General features: G+C 38.6%; 2 protein-coding genes across 2 annotated transcripts; one reads left to right on the forward strand and one right to left on the reverse strand.

Annotated features, from left to right (window-relative positions):
- Window positions 1–7,720: 7,720 nt before the first annotated feature.
- On the forward strand, window positions 7,721–8,650 carry LOC121172190 (olfactory receptor 4C6-like). Its single transcript, XM_041004034.1, has one exon. The coding sequence runs from the start codon at window positions 7,721–7,723 to the stop codon at window positions 8,648–8,650; it is 930 nt and encodes a 309-aa protein (XP_040859968.1).
- Window positions 8,651–15,010: 6,360 nt separating this feature from the next.
- Window positions 15,011–15,919, reverse strand: LOC121172191 (olfactory receptor 4C11-like). Its single transcript, XM_041004035.1, has one exon. The coding sequence runs from the start codon at window positions 15,917–15,919 to the stop codon at window positions 15,011–15,013; it is 909 nt and encodes a 302-aa protein (XP_040859969.1).
- Window positions 15,920–16,905: the final 986 nt, after the last annotated feature.

Genomic DNA, 16,905 nt, shown 5'->3' on the forward strand with positions numbered 1-16,905 from the left:
TAGTTTGATGCCTGCATTCATTTGATGCTGCATTCTTATGCCCTTTCTGAAATATAACCATTTGATTATTTTGTTCTTGTCCCAATTTCTGACAGTCTTGTAGAATAGCAAAGTGCCATTCTTATTAATCATGGTCACATTTGTCAATTTTGGGTGTCAACTTAGATCCCCAACACAAAACTGGAAACTGCTCAGAATGCTGCATTGCTAACCAAGGAATTTCTCTGGTGATATTCAGAAAAGTAAAGCAGAATTTCCTGTTGAAATCTTCATTCTTCTCTTTGAGACAAATGATTAGGGATCAGATATAACCTAGGCAAGTCCTAGAATGTGCTTCGTCAAGTGAAGCAAAAACCACAGTGGTCAAACTGAATAAGGACATGGCTTCTTCCTTCACAGCGGTGCTGATCAAGCATGCAAGCTAGTGGCCACGTCTGCTGCTCAGAAATGCACCACCAGTGTATCAGTGCAAACCCATGCAGCCCTGTGCAGCCTGAAAAGCTGGTATTTCTGCTCCTTCTGTCCAGCTAAAGCTGGTATCTTCTTAGAGAAATGATTACCCATCCCCATCGCTCCTAAAAGAAATGTCAGAACTAGCATCACAATTCACATTATTGACCAGCTAGCAGTGATTGGATACATGATTGTAAGTGTAAGAAGAGATCTCCATACACAGAGAGTCCAAGATGCTCAGAGATGACAAGGCATTAGTACCACGACTGGTCTGTGCTGGAACATAAAAAGGACATTGAGTCTAATTATATAAAGACAAAATCAGGGACGCCTGACTTTCACAGGGTATAATCTTGCGTCTCAAGATGGTCTTGGAGGTCCATGGCGGCAAAGGCAGCATTTTCCCTTCAGAGGGGAAGGAAATACTTCATTGTGATATAGTGATTGAGCTGTCACCCACTAATGATATTGCAAAAGGACTTGGGCCCCTTCAACCCAGATGGGAGGTCTTAATGGAGCTCCAGTGTCCTCACTTTGGTCTGTCGCAGGCCTGATTGTTACAGCCATTTGCAGAGAGAACCAGCACATTAAGAACTCTGTGTGCAAGTAAGAGAGAGAGAGAGAGAGAGAGAGAGAGAGAGAGAGAGAGTGTGTGTGTGTGTGTGTGTGTGTGTGTGTGTGTTTTGCTCTGTCTCTACTTCTCAAATAATTAATTTTTAGAAAATATCTGTTAGCAATATGCTTTGATAAAAGCCCTGGGGCCAGTGTTGTGGTGTAGTAAGTAAAGCATCATCTCCCTGAAGCACTGGCATCTCACATGGGTGCCAGGTTGTGCCTCAACTACTCCACTTCCAATTCCAGCTCCCTGCTCCTGGCCTGGGAAATGCAGCAGAAAATGGGCCAAGTGTTTGGGTCCCTGTCACTCACATGGAAGGCCTGAAAGAAGTGGTTAGCTCCTACACCCATGCTGTCCAGGACCTTGCCATTGTGGCCAACTAAGGAATGAGCCAGCAGATGGAAAAATCTCCTTCTGCCTCTTCCTCTTTCTTTGTAACTCTTTCAAAAAACAGACAAATCTGAAGGAAATTAAAGAAGAATTTGTAATATTTTTAAATACATGTTTTTTTAAAAAATCTTAAATACATTCCATGTTGTCTCATTACACTACAGGAAAATGTATTATGTGATAATGCATTTAATAATAATAAATAATAAACACAATAAGCAAAAAAGCATTATAGTAGCAGACAACTGCTTTCTCGCTTCTGTCAAACATAATTTAATGTTTACACATCGGTGGAAGCCCATGACCTATTTTATTGTCGATATACCTTTGTAGAAGATGTTTTTTTAATGCATTTAATTTTTTTAGATTTATTTATTTATTTTTATTACAAAGTCCGATATACAGAGAGGAGGAGAGACAGAGAGGAAGATCTTCTGTCTGATGATTCACTCCCCAAGTGACCTCAATGGCCGATCCGAAGCCGGGAACCAGGAACCTCTTCCGGGTCTCTCACACGGATGCAGGGTCCCAAAGCTTTGGGCCATCCTCGACTGCTTTCCCAGGCCACAAGCAGAGAGCTGGATGGGAAGTGGAGCAGTCGGGATTAGAACCGGCGCACATTTGGGATCCCAGTGCATTCAGCATTCAAGGCGAGGACTTTAGCCGCTGGGCCACCATGCTGGGCCCAATGCATTTAATTTTTATCAGTGTAAGTTTTTCAGAAATGTTGTACTCTGTTACATTGTGACAGACTTTACTAGGATATTGGCCATAATTGGCACTCATTGTTGGCAAGAGCAAAATGCATTTTAGCATTAGGTATAATTGAAAAGCACTATAGGAATTGGGTGCTTTGATGTAACAGATTGAGCTCCACCTGCCAATGTGTTCCACATTAAAATGCATGGGACAGAGTCCCACTCCACTTTGGATATAGCTTACTGTAAATGCACTCCGGGAGGCAGATCACGACGGCTTAATTACTTGGATCCTGGCTACCCTCAAGGGAGTACTGGGTCTGGTTCCTGGCTCCTGGCTTCTATCTGGCCCCACCCTGATTGTTGTGGATGTTTGGGAAGTGAACTCACAGATAGAAAATATTTATCATTCTCTCTCTGCCTTGATAATAAATATTGTTGTTTTTAAAAAAGCATTATGGGTAAGGTTAATTAAATGCAGGCACACTCCAGTATATGGAAGAGATTGATTCCACATCTCCTGTGCAAATATTCAAGTTCATTATGGGATATTGCCTATGGCTTAAATCATCTCTGAATTATTTACAATAGCTAGCTCAATGTAAAAGGTATGTAAATAATTGGTATATTGTTTAAGGTATGATAATAAAGAAATGAAGTGTATGCATATTTGGTAAGCATATTTTGGCAAATACTATTGAAAACCACTTCTTTTGCTGAATCCATGAATGTGGAAGCTTGAGCATACTGTGGTTTCTTAGGAGGTTCTTTCACCTACAAATACCAATGACATGGTTTTAAGCGTTAAGAAACCAGTTCAAACCCATCACCATCAGTGAACAAAGCCGGAGTCATTGTGTGAAGCCACAGCCAAGATTGGCCAGCAGCCAAAGCACATTAGAGCAAACACCCAGCACCCATCCTGTGCTACAGGCTCCAGATTTCCCCTTTGTCCCAGCTCACTTCTTGTGACCTTCTCAAAGATACTCACAGATACTCAATATCTTCTGTATATGCTAAACCCAGTCCCTGAGTGAGAGACGGCACAGGCTGCATGAGCTCTTGGTGGTGAATTGACATTAAGATTGAAGAGAACTCTGTATTTTTGTTTTTATTGCTATTGTTGTTGAATTTCCAGCTACTAGCTCAATCACTCAGCTGAAATGATATTTTCAAGTGCTCTGTTATTTTTTCCTAAGGATGCCAGCAGGAGCAGCCCATGCAAATCCAGGCTTTCCGTATGTCATGCGGTGTTTGTATTTCAGTGTGGCCAAGCAAGGTCTTTTTAATTTTCTCTCTTATGGACAAAGCTGTACTTTCCTGAATGACAGCCAGAAAAAAGAAAAAAAAAACTTGTATGTTTGGTAGGAAGGCTGTGGAAATCCCTGCGCAACCCCGGCTGAGTTCTGGAGCAGAGACCTGCCTGCAGGTGGATAATTGTTAACTCCTCCCTTTGCTATGGATTATAGAGGTGATGACAATGCATGTTTTAAGATCAGTCCTACTTATGTAGTCCTGGGAACTCCATCCCTGGCTTCTGACTCATGAAGCAAGGAAGCAAAAGTTATGTTTCCTGAGGTGTCCCGTAAATTATGGTCAAAATTTCCTTCCAACAGGGTCTGCTGGTTTCAAAGGCTGATGCAATACCTCAATTATTTAACAGGTATGTTGCCATGGTCACTTCCACATTGGCAGGCCTTCTTTATCAACTCCCTATAGGTAACTTCTTGTAATAGCCAACCATTGCTTGGTAAGAAGCTTTAAGAAATAGTGCCTTGAGCTACTGAAAGTGATTCTTACTGGCAGACTCCAACTTACTAGAGATTTTCTGAAGTAATTACTTGAAGAACCTCTTTGCATGGTGTTTCTATCCCTAGTGCCTTGCCTGGTTAGGAACCATTATTCATTTCTCTTTTTCTTACTCCTTGCGTATTTGAGATGTCTGGAAGTCTGTTTAGAGAGAGTGCAACATCTCTAGAACTCTCAACTAAAGCACAGCAATGTTGAGACCTTTCAGAAAAGATCAAAGCGAAAGAGATGCCCAAAAGGAGGATACATTAAAAGATTATTACAGGAAATTTACTATTTTAGGAAAAGTAGGAAATTTGTCAAATCTGTGGACAACTAAGCTAAGCTATGATGAATATTCAGGTAAAGACAAATCTTCAGGATCATTCACTGTCGAGACAGTTGCCACCAAACTACAGTGACCTGGACACGATGAACCAGTGTGAGGAAGGTGACAACACAGAACCAGGTATAAAAAAGAGACAGACAGATATAAATCAGAAAAACAGTGGCCCAGACGCTTCCTCTCTGAAAAGGGGAGAGAAACGCTGTTGAGCTCCTCCTGTGTTTTTCTTTTCTTAGGATAGCACGTCTCTGCTGATGTGACAGTAGACTAAGGTCATATCCCCATTTTCACAGCTAACTAGCTGTGAGCCTGAGCCTGGCAGGAGGTCATCACATCTCAGAGGTAGAAGAACAGGATTCCTTCATGAACAAACTCCGTGAACTCATTATCCTAGAGTGGATTTCTGCATCTGAGGGCTCTGTCGTTTGGTCACTGTTGCCTTGCATGTATTACCACACAGTGGAGTTTGTTCCAGACCAGTTTGCAACTGCCAAACTCCTTCTCAGACTATCCCTGTTACCTTGAATGATCTCTGCACCAAAGCCATGCTATTAGTTCTTATTGAGATTAAGACAACCTGATAAATAATGTCTATATGTGTGCTGAAATACAACCTAAGGATTCATCAAAATGAATAAGTATCGTAAGTAAATAAAAAGTGCAAAGAATAAAGTTTTGATTATCTTACTATTTGGGTAGCTTGTTCTTATGCAAAATTTCTACAAAATGGAATACAAGTCAAATAGTAAATCAAGAGGCCAGCATTGGGTAATAAGCTTAAACCACTGTCTACAGCACTGCATCCCATATGGGCGACGGTTGGAGACTGCCACCCTCCTCTTGGCTTCTCCAATTCCCATCTAGCTCATTTCCAGTGAACTTGGAAAGAACAGGAAGATGGCCAGTATGTAGGAATGAGTGATTACGTGGTTGATAAACGGTCTAGACTTCTGCTACTGATGCAGTGTGTTAATTTGGTGTTGGTGGTGTTTTTGTCTCTGAAAAGAGCCTGTTATTAAAGCAAGTGGATGCAATTTCACCGAACCAGGCATTAATATCTCCACCACTGGAGAGCTCTGTTCATGTCTAGAATGACCCAACTCTGAGCCTTGCCACAGCTGCTCACATGGTCATTCCAGAATTTTACAGCCCAGGTGGGTCGACCAGAGAACACACATTCCTAACAAGTTGAATGAAAGGTATGTTAATCTAAAAATACTGTCAACTGGAAACCAAAGGGAAACAAATTAATTGGTAAGTGTTCTACTTGGTGACCTCTTTGGCAATTGTTTTTAATTGGAGAGAATACAAATCCCTTGGTGATTCAGAAGATTATTTATTCATTAGGCTCATAGAATCTTAGCCATTCTGTGTTAAGTCTTTCTTTCTTTGATGGTAATGTATAACATAGTTCTGAATCTTTGATCATATTTAATCATTGGCTAATTTTTCCCATTTGTACCTTGAGCAGCCTGTCTACACAGTTAGGGTCTTCAAGTTTAAGAAATTTTATACAATGCTTGAAAAGATGTCACTTCATATGGGTAAATGCTGTATGCGATAAGATTATAGGTTACGCCTCAGGTGGTTTTAGAATCATGTTTAAAATTTTCTATTTTGGAAAGACCGTAAGGATTTTATTGTTTGATTAATTATTTAATATGCAGATATAGTTAATAACAGAATTACAACATATAGATGATTTTCAAAAAGTTTAATCTCTTTGAAAAAGCATGTATGTATTTCTTGCTGTTAAATTATATCAGTATTCCTCACTTAATTACTGTTTGCTTTATCTGTAAGCAATATTTACTATCAGAACAAGGAATTTCGATTCAGGAAGTTGAATTTACACTTGAGTTTGAAATAGTTATTTTGCTTGTTATAAATATTTGTGTATTTTTGAAAATATTTTTTTAAAATTAAAGGTACCCACCACTAACAAATAAAATTTGGCAAATCAATGTTAGTATCCAAAAACTGTTCATAGACAGAAAGAAAAGTAGCAGAAAATATTGTGGAAATGGTTATTTGGCAAGTCAAATTTCACTTTAATATCTTCCACTTGTTTTATTATTTTTTTTTTGCTGTACCTTTTAATTTTTCCCCCTTCTCTCTTTGCTTGTGATGTATACGTCTTTAATTCCCTCATTTCTGTTACACTTTCCCACCTTATGGCCTTAGCACATCTGTCCTACTGAATAGAAATCTTCTGCCTTCTTCCCTCCTTTCATTTATCGCCCACTGTTTTCATTCTTTCATTCAAAGATATCTCAATTAAGATTATTTTGAAATTCCTAGACCTTCCTCTTATAGAAGGGAATTGGTTATTCCTGACAGCTTTTTTTTTTTTTGAAATAGCAGGTGTCTACTCAAATAATTATGGACAGTCGAGGAGGTGGATTCTCAGAGGAAAAAGAAAACCATTATTTGTAATTTTCCCTTCTGCACTAGATAAACCTTTTATGAAATGGCTCTACTGATTCCCTGTGAAAAGCAGTATGTCATCCATTTAATGCTTAGAATCGCAAAACTACAAGAGAATTGGCTTTTTCTTTCTTTTTTTCTGTTTTTTTTTTTTTTTCAAGAAGAAGACAAGAAGAATAGCCTACCTGACAAGATTGCTTTAGGAAAAAACAGCACAGGAGTTATACTGTTAAGAATAGTGATTGGTGAATGATAACTTATAGTATAATGAAAGCAGAGCACTGATTCTGGAGTCAGACTGTACAGCCCAAATTCTATCTTCACTGTTGACTAAAAACGCAAAATTGATCGAGTTTCCTAAACTCTGTGAAAGAAAGCTTCCAACCTATAATATAAAAATAATCAAGTCTTTTCTATTACTCAAATGAGGCAAATACTCAAAATATAGGTTTACTATTTTCTATTTCTTACTGCATACTGTGTTTTAATTGCTAATGTGTGTAGAAACAAGTTTGCTATTAACAGTAAAAGTCGTTATATTAGCAGAAAGAGGAAGAGAAACTTATTTCACGTGGGTGAAGTATTCAAAATGAGAGAAATCATTTTGAGAAAAGCATTTGTTAGTAATTCTCTCTTTTTTTAATCTTTCAATTTAGAATACCTTAAAGAGTCAAATTTTTGAATGGTAAATAAATGAAAAAGGCAAAAAAAAAAATGTCTCCCATATGGGAGCCATCACTTCGTGTGTGTGTGTGTGTGTGTGTGTGTGTGTGTGTGTGTGTGTGCTTATACATTAAAACAAAACTGGGAATAGGAACAAAAATGACATATAATGTACCCAGACAGTTGAATATCGGATGCTGGTCTCCTAAGTGGTATCTTATCTGCTATGCCAAATACTTGTCCTTCTGTGAACTTCCCAGGTAGAAAAATAATCACCAATGATAAATCATATGTTGTGTTTTTTAGGCTTCTCAACTCTCAGCTTTTAATAGACAATTAATGGAAAATCAAAAGAATGTGACACAATTTGTTCTGCTTGGCCTTATAGAGAACATGGGGCTGCGGAAAATATTTTCTTCTGTGTTTCTGATCATGTATGTGGCTACAGTGTTGGGGAATGTACTCATCGTGGTAACAATCACCTCAAATCAGAGCCTCAGGTCACCAATGTATTTCTTTCTTACTTTCTTAGCCCTCATGGATGTCACCTACTCTTCTGTCATTGCCCCCAAGATGATCGTGGATTCCTTGTCTGAGAGCACGACCATCTCCCTTGCAGGTTGCATGACCCAGCTCTTCGCAGAGCACTTCTTTGGTGGTGTGGCGATCATCCTTCTCATCGTGATGGCCTATGACCGCTACGTGGCCATATGTAAGCCCCTACACTACACCACCACCATGAGTCCTCGAGTGTGCCGCCTGCTTGTGGGGGGAGCCTGGCTGGGGGGCTTTTCCCATGCAATGGTACAGCTTCTCTTCATGTACCAGATACCCTTCTGTGGTCCCAATATCATAGATCACTTTATATGTGACTTGTTTCAGTTACTGACACTTGCTTGCACGGACACTCACATCCTGGGGCTGCTAGTTATTCTCAACAGTGGAGTGATGTGCACAGCCATTTTCCTTACCCTCGTTGCCTCCTACGTAGTCATTTTCTGCTCCCTGAAGTCTTGCAGCTCTGAAGGGAGGCGCAAAGCCCTCTCTACCTGTTGTTCCCACCTGACAGTGGTTGTGTTGTTTTTTGTTCCCTGTATTTTCTTATACATGAGACCTGTGGCTACTTATCCCATAGATAAGGCAATGGCTGTGTCTGATTCGATCATCACTCCCATGTTAAATCCCTTAATCTACACCTTAAGAAACTCAGAGGTGAAAAATGCCATGAAGAAACTTTGGAAGAAGCAGAAGATGCTGATTGATAAGTGACGGTCATGCTAAGAACACCCGTCTTTCCTTTAAGAAGAAACAATCCTTTCAGAGATGTTTGAGAACATTATGCAGTTCCACTAGTAGCCAGAAAGCTCTATGAAAAAAAAAAAAAACATGCATTGCAGGTTAGTGTTTGCAGTTTGGATATTGTAATACTCTCATGCTTGTTGTGTTGTTCCTTGGTCGCCGACTGCCTCAGGATCCTCCTTGACTGGTAATAGAATCCTTAAGTCATCTTAGTACTGCTTGCCCCTCTCCCAGCACACAGCGAGCCCCTTGCTTGCACCCTCACTAGCACTAACTATGCTGAGTTACTTTCATTTACACATAAAACTCAGAGAGCCTTTTCTATTGCTGGCGCCTGTTAATAAACTTTTTCTGGAAACAAGCTTTCATCCCCCACAGGAGGCTGATTCTTTATAACCAATGAAAGTGCGGATCATGTCTCCAAAGTCCACTTAAAGATTTCTCCACTCCTATTATAATTCTCATCTCAGCCTCCTCATTTTCTTAGTAACAATGTTCAAACATATAATTGTTTCTGTATAATTACCAGCAATCTTACATTACATTCCTTGTCCTTCCCTATACTTGATGTATATAGGAGGAGTACTTTTCTTTTATGCCTGAAACCTATTAAATTAAAAAAAAAATAAAGTTGAACGATTATAGAACACAAGAGCATTTTCATTCCCAAAATAGCCAAAAAGATGTTTATGGAAGAAAATTGGATGATCAATAAGTAAGGTATAAAAAATAAAATAAAATAACTCTGGCATAGCATGCTAATCCTTCGCACGTGGTACTGACATCCTTTAGGACAGTAGTTTGGTCCCAGATGCTGCACATCCAACACAGTACCTATGGCCTTGTAGAACAGCTGAGGGATGGCTCAAACCTTGGGACCCTGTACCTGCACAGGTCTCCTGGAAGAACCTCATGGCTCCTGGCTTCATATTGGTTCAGCTCTGGACATTGTGGCCATTTGGGAAGTGAACAGGAAGATCCCTCTATGCTGTTCCTTCTCTCTGTAATGCTATCTTTAAAATAAAAATAAATAAATCTTTAAATGAATGAATAAACAATGTTAGAGTTCATAGACATGAAGAACTGAAATTGATCCGTAGAGAATACTTCATATTTGAGGGATGTTTCTATTGGTAGTAGTCTTCTTTTCAGTTCTTTCCCAGTTCTCCTGAGGCTTCCTGTGGAAGAGTAATAACCTTGCATACAGCTTCCAGCAGTTGTTTGATTTTCAGTTATATAGCAAATGTCACAGTACCTATCAATACAGAAGAAAAATTGTATTAAAATATAACCGTTTAGATGTTGAAAAGCTTTCTGGTTTCCACTTATTTTATTATAATTATATACTGTAAGTCTCAGGCAGAACTTTAGAGTGGAATCTTTAGTTTTACATTGTGAAATAATGGGAAGATTGATAAGTTAGAGCCAATCAAAGGAACTATCATGTTAGCTTTAGTTTTAGTTTTCTTGCTGTGTAATAGAGAATTTTCCTTAATATATCATGTAGGTGCATTTTGTAATCAAAAGCAGCCCTCATTAAAAAGAGTTCCTGTTTCAGTAAAATATTATGAATAAGTAAAGTTCGACAGGGTTTCAAATTCTCTTTCTGATATGGCATTTGGTTCACTTTTTTTTTAACTACCAGCATTTTCTACTCACAAAGTAATATTTTTCCATAAATAATGATCCAAAATTCCAAAATAAGCTTTTTGTAAAACTTAATCTGAGGCAAGTTTAGAATGAAACAAAAATAATAGCACATTGCAACAACTGAAAACAGATTTTTCAAAATCCTAAAGAAAGTGTCATGACTAATTGTGAAAAAATACCAACATATTCTCATAGCTTTCGACATACTGTACTCAAGGACCCAAAGCAGGATTCTAATTCATTTACCCATAGAGGCAAGAAAATAAATGAGTAAATTAAAACCGATGATCACATTGAAGTGATTTGCTCCCTCTGAGGTGGCAGTAAATCAAATCAGCTTCCCTCTACGTTGAGACTTTGAAAAGTTGGGCTTCTTGAGGGACTCTTTCCTTCTCATTCTCTGGTAGAGACAGAGGATTTGAGAGATTTTGGCAGAGTCCCGCGGAACTGTGACAGGAGAGCCCTGTGTCAACCAGCGTTTTGAAGTATCAGGTGCCCTAGTCACTTCCACACTCACCATCTATACACTGTGACTTTATTGCCTAAAGTCACTGTCTGTCAAATCTGTAGTGCAGTGTGTGTATGTGTGTGTGTGTGTTTTCTGTTATACATGAAGTTTAAGGGTACGCATTGTGCCCCTAAATGTATCTCTAAAACGAGTGTCAAATGTGTCTGATACTCCTTTGACCGAAAATATCTTCCTAACTAAAAGTAAATTCCATCGAATTTCAGGATTGATACATTCTGTTTATGAAATAGCATTTATTGTGTAATCAGATGTTGGATTTTGACTAGTCACAATAGTTAAGAAATTACAAAGTCTGTCCAAATAACTCTGCTTTTTGTACCAGGGACAAAGATTAAGATACAAATTCTCAAAACAGAATAAAGGATATAAAAACTGGTGAGTGTGTGAGAGAGTGGCTGATGCCATACAGAGGACCTGAGGTGTCCCATACAATAGGGTCACTTAGCAATATAAGAATTCCTAGTGAACTGTTCAATATATCTTGACAACATGACTATCTGCTATTGTCCATAGCTACCATGTCAGGATACACTTAAGTAGCAGAAGGACAGACTTAGGACTGTTCATGAAGGACTATATTACTGTAATAATATGTAGGGAGTAAGTGGGAGAAGGAGGATTTGGTGGGGCAGGGAGGGGAATCCCAGAGTCTATAGAATTGCACCATAAAATAATAACATTTCAATTATGAGTAATAACTGGGGCTTAGTGCAATAGCTCAATGGCTAAATCTTCATCTTGCAAGCACCAGGATCCCATATGGTGCAGTTTCATGTCCCTGCTGCTCCATATCCCACCAGATCCCAGCTTGTGGCCTGAGAAATCAGTAGGAGATGGCCCAAAGTCTTCGGACCTTGCACCTGTGTAAAAGACTCAGAAAAAGCTCCTGGCTCTTGGTTTTAGATCAGCTTATATTTGGCCATTGAAGCCATTTGGGGAGTGAACTAGGAGATAGAAGATCTTTCTTTGTGTCTTGTTCTCTTTGTAAATCTGATGTGGCTTTCCAATAAAGATAAATAAATCTTTTCAAAAAGGAAGAAAGAAGAGATGAAGGAAAAAATATATAGGAATTCAGACATGGTACAGTGGCTCAATTGGCTAATCTTGCATCTTCAAGCTCTGGGTTTTCTCATGGAATCCTGTTCATGTCCGGGCAGCTCTACTTCCCATCCAGCTCTCTGCTTATGGGCTGGAAAAGCAGTGAAGATGCTCCTGGCTCCTGGCTTTGGATTGACTCAGCTCCAGCCATTGTGACCATTTGGGGAGTGAACCAGAGGATGGAAGATCATTCTTTCTGTGGACCTACCTTTTCAATAAAAATAACTAAACTTTAAAAAGAGAGAAATGAAATAAAGAGCTGCTTCAAGATGACTGCTGGTTCCCTGTGGTCTGGGCTGAGGAAGAGACATATTTTCCTATGTTGAGAATGCTAAAATTAGAAAACCAAAGAAAGAATTTAAAGAGTCCTGTAAAAAACAATCATCTAAAGGAAGATTGATAACAGGCTAGCAACAGTGATAGGCCCAGAACTGTGTGTCAGCTTGTTAAAAAGACAACTCAGCTGAGTCTTAATTGCTATTCCCATGCCTTGTAATCTCTTCTAGGTTTTTTTTTTTTCTTTTTAAGATTTATTATTATTTTTATTGGAAAGGCAAATACAGAGAGAGAAGGAGATACAGAAAGATCCTCCACTTACTGTTTCATTCCGCAAATGGCCACAATGGCCAGAGCTGAGCTGACCAGGAGCCAGGAGCGTCCTCAAGATCTTGAACATGGGTATAGAGTCTCAAGACTTTGAGCCATCCTCCTACTGCTTTCCCTGGCCACAAGCAGGGGACTGGTAAGTGCCCATGGAAAGTGTAGCAGCCAGGAAACGAACCAGCACCCAAACAGGTGCTTGAAAGGTATGAACTTAACCACTGAGCCATTTCCCCAGCTCCAAGGTTTTCTTTTAGTCTCTGAAGTTGAAGCTTAAATCAGAAAAGGGGTACTTATGACTCTTTAATATCACAAATTAATCATTTTAATTTCAACTGAGGCCCTGTGAAAAACCTAGATGATTTAGGGCTTTGTGTTATGTTGTAATGAGATAATTTGTGAATGTTTTGAGTTTTGCATCAAGCGCAGATAAAAACTTGCTCCCTTTGCATTAAAGGAGTAACACAAACTAGGAATTACAATTTGACTTTTCTTATGTCTTGCTTACGTAAAGAACAGTTGCACTTAAATATAAGATTGATAGAACAGGATTCAAATGCTTTAAAAATACAATTCTAAGGTGTAAAATAAGGAGCATGATGATTACTCAACAAGAAAGGTGAGTGTAATATTCAGAGTTCTGACAACTGTAGTTGGAATGACAGCGCTCACTGTGCAGGCTCCAGCGTATGTCAGAATTACTGGGAATCACTGGAGTAAAGTGACTGTGATCTATGCTCGGTGGGTGGAAGGCTCATGCATAGTATATCAGGTATTTCCTCTTACATCTTAAAGTGGAATTTCTTGGTGCCAAATATGATTGAAATCATAAACGTGGGAATTGAAATAGCATGGCAGGAAGAGTGAGATGTCGAGGATGATAGCATTGATTGTACATTATGGAGGTATTACTATGTTTGAAGGTAAGCATTGTGGTATAGCAGGTAAAGCTGTTTCCTCTGATACCAGCATCCCATATTTGCCAATTCATGTCCTGAATGATTCGATTCCACAATAGCTTCCTAGACTTGGCCTGTGAAAAGAAGTGGACAATGGCCCAAATAGTGGGGTCCCTGACATCCATGTGAGAGCTCTGGATGAAGATTCTAAATCCGGACTTGACCCTGGCCAAGTCCTGGCACTTCTGGCCATCTGCACATTGAACCATCAAGTGGAAAAGCTCTTCTAATTTCTCCCTCTAGCTCTGACTTTCAAATAAAAAAAAATTAACACTATTTTTAAAAAGGCATTTCCAGTTTGGGTCAAAAGTATTCTGAAAGCCGTTCAAACAAAATGTATTCAAAAGATTATGGAAAATGTGCATTTTGAAAAATTATGCATTAATTTCAAATTTGTTCTTACATCAGATCAGATTTATTTTTGATTATTTTTATCCATAACTGTTTTGAAAGTCACTTAGTAAAGTGTCTTAAAGATGAATTAGCAGTTTAAAGTATTCTTATATAAAACTAAGAGTACAAAGTTGAGAAACACTAGACATGACCTAATAAATATTGGATATTTCTCATGACTGAATTTTGAGTTCTTACATATGACTAATGGCAAAACAAATTGTTTCTTTCATACTATTGGTGTCCAGCTAAACACAGAAACAGGAAGCTAAGCTACAGTGTATCCAATAAAAATTTACTTCAAAATATAAGAAAACTACATTTCTCCCATTCTACCCCTTTTCTCATCACCACTTATGATGATCATATCCATGTGCATATTTGCTGAACCCAATGCTCTCTTGGTTTTACTCTTCATGTTGGAAATTGATGTGAAAACTTCAGAATGTGGATGGGTAATTGACCGTACCTATCATACCCAAGAGGTCTTACTTATGGGTTTTCATTGGTCATTCTAGGAATTGCTATAGTTTGGGATCCACCCAAGTGGCCACAATGGTTGTAGCTGAGCTGATCCAAAGCCAGGAGCTTTTTCTGTGTCTCTCATGTGGGTACAGGGTTCCAAGGCTTTGGGCCATCCTCAACCTCTTTCCCAGGTCACAAGCAGGGAGTGGATGTGTAGCAGGGCCTCTGGGACACGAACTGGCACCCATATGGTATCCCGGCATGTTCAAAGCGAGGACTATAGCCACTAGACTATCGCACCAGGATCTGTTAGAGTATTTCTTTGCAGACAAAACATTATATTCGAAAGAAAGTTGCCATTTCAGTTTGCATAAGGAGAGAGCTTGTGGATAGTATCAACTGTAGGCAGAATTCAAGTAAGGGCTATCAAGGTTTGTCCAAGTGATTATGAGCTCCAAGCATTCATACACTTTGCAATATTTCAGAAAACACTGTGTGGTGTGTGTATGTCTACACAGATGTATACACCAATGCATTGAATGTTTTTAAATAGTATTTTCTCTTTATAGATCATGCAGTAACATAAACTGTAAGAAAACAGTTAAAGTAATAATAATAGATGTTTATCAATGGAATTTATACTTTTCTACACAACAATTTTCTCATGGCAGTTTTCACTTCTGCATTCCTCAGCGTATAGATCAGAGGGTTAAGTAAGGGTGTCCCGATTGTATAAAACACAGCCACCATCTTGTCTATTGGAAAAGTGGTTGGTGGACGTGTGTAAATAAATATGCATGGAACAAAAAAGATAACAACCACGATAAAGTGGGATGTACATGTGGAAAGTGCTTTTCGCTTCCCTTCTGTGCTGTGGTTTCTCAGAGAGTGTAAGATGACAACATAGGAGATGAGCAGGACCAGGAAACTCACCATGCATATGGCCCCACTATTCAATACAACCAGCAGATTTACCACATATGTATCCATGCAGGCAAGCTTTAACAAAGGCTGCAAATCACAGAAATAGTGATCGATTACATTTGGGCCACAGAAAGGCAACCTCAAAGCTAGGAAAATCTGTGCTGAAGAATGGATGCAAGATCCCAGCCAGGCCAGTATTACCAGCACACCACAGACCCGCTGGTTCATGATGACTGTGTATCTCAGGGGCCTACAGATGGCTACATAACGATCGAAGGCCATGAGGATGAGCACAAAAATCTCCATGCATCCGAAGAAATGGGCTGCAAAGACCTGAGTCATGCACTCATTATAGGAGATGATCTTTTTCTGAGAAAGGGCGTCCACGATCAGTCTTGGGGCCGTGGTTGTAGAGAAGCAAGCATCAGCAAATGAAAGGTAGAATAGAAAATAATACATGGGGCTTGCAAGGGCCTGGCTGGTTTTAATAGTCACTACGATGAGAAAGTTTCCCAACAGAGTTGCAAGGTAAAGAATCAGGAAGATACCAAATATTGTCTTCTGTTTTCCAGTATCCTGTGTCAACCCAAACAGAATGAACTCAGTTACGCTGCTATTCATCACTTTATTAGTGGCTATGGATTTTACACCTTTAACAATTGTTTAACCTGCAAGAAGAAAAGAGATGAAATCTTAGAAAGATCAGTGGGCTGGCTTTTATATCCCTCTCTTTTTTTCCCCCAGTTCTATAGCCTCCAATTCAACTTTCAGGAGAGAAAAATCTGCTTTACCTAGATTTGCAAATGCTCAATACGTTCAAACAAATTAGGTTGGACCAAAACTTTGCATTTTGGGAAAAAAATAATAAACAGGTTTTAAATCCTAGGCAGATTAAGAAATGAGGAGCTTTTGTATTTCTTGGGACAGACTTAACAACTTTCAACCTCAGACTTTACATATTAAAAAAACAAAATACACATATTTAAATTCCATAGAATTAAGAATATATGCATATGCATACATTTTTGTGCATATTTGTGCTTTAAAATGTGAAAGCCACTATTTAAATACAATTAAGCACTAATAGTGTAACAGAACCATTGTTAAAAAAATCTCTGGTCAACTCAATCATTTTTGGGTCCATTATTTTAGACACTAGTAGTGTTTCTGATAAAATCAACTTTACAAGGAATCTATTTGACAACTTTTGCTAGTATTCTTTAGTTCAAGAATTTCAGGATAAGTTTGTTAACAATATACAAATATCTGAGTAGTACTTTGAAGCTGGAATAAAGGAAGTAAACTACACTTTATTCTTTTAGTCACACGATTGTGTTATCAGAATGTTGAGCTTATCTGTGTATGGGTCTGAAGTCGTATGAAATTTCTGTTGTATCTACAACCTTCATAGTGATGTTTTTGAATAATCGTATGTGTACCTCTTAATATATGAATCCTATTTCCCTAGGATATATTTTTGAAAAATGATTTGAAAATAATTACACAGTAGCAGCATATGATTTTATATTTATTCTATTTGGGGTTCGAATATTTATAATTTCTATGACTGAAATCATAAAATATCACATTGTTTTGTGATTTTCAGC

The sequence above is a fragment of the Ochotona curzoniae genome, unplaced genomic scaffold, assembly GCF_017591425.1.
Source record: "Ochotona curzoniae isolate NIBS_2020 unplaced genomic scaffold, NIBS_Ocur_1.0 scaffold_3171, whole genome shotgun sequence".
In the NCBI taxonomy this organism is placed as follows: Eukaryota; Metazoa; Chordata; class Mammalia; order Lagomorpha; family Ochotonidae; genus Ochotona; species Ochotona curzoniae.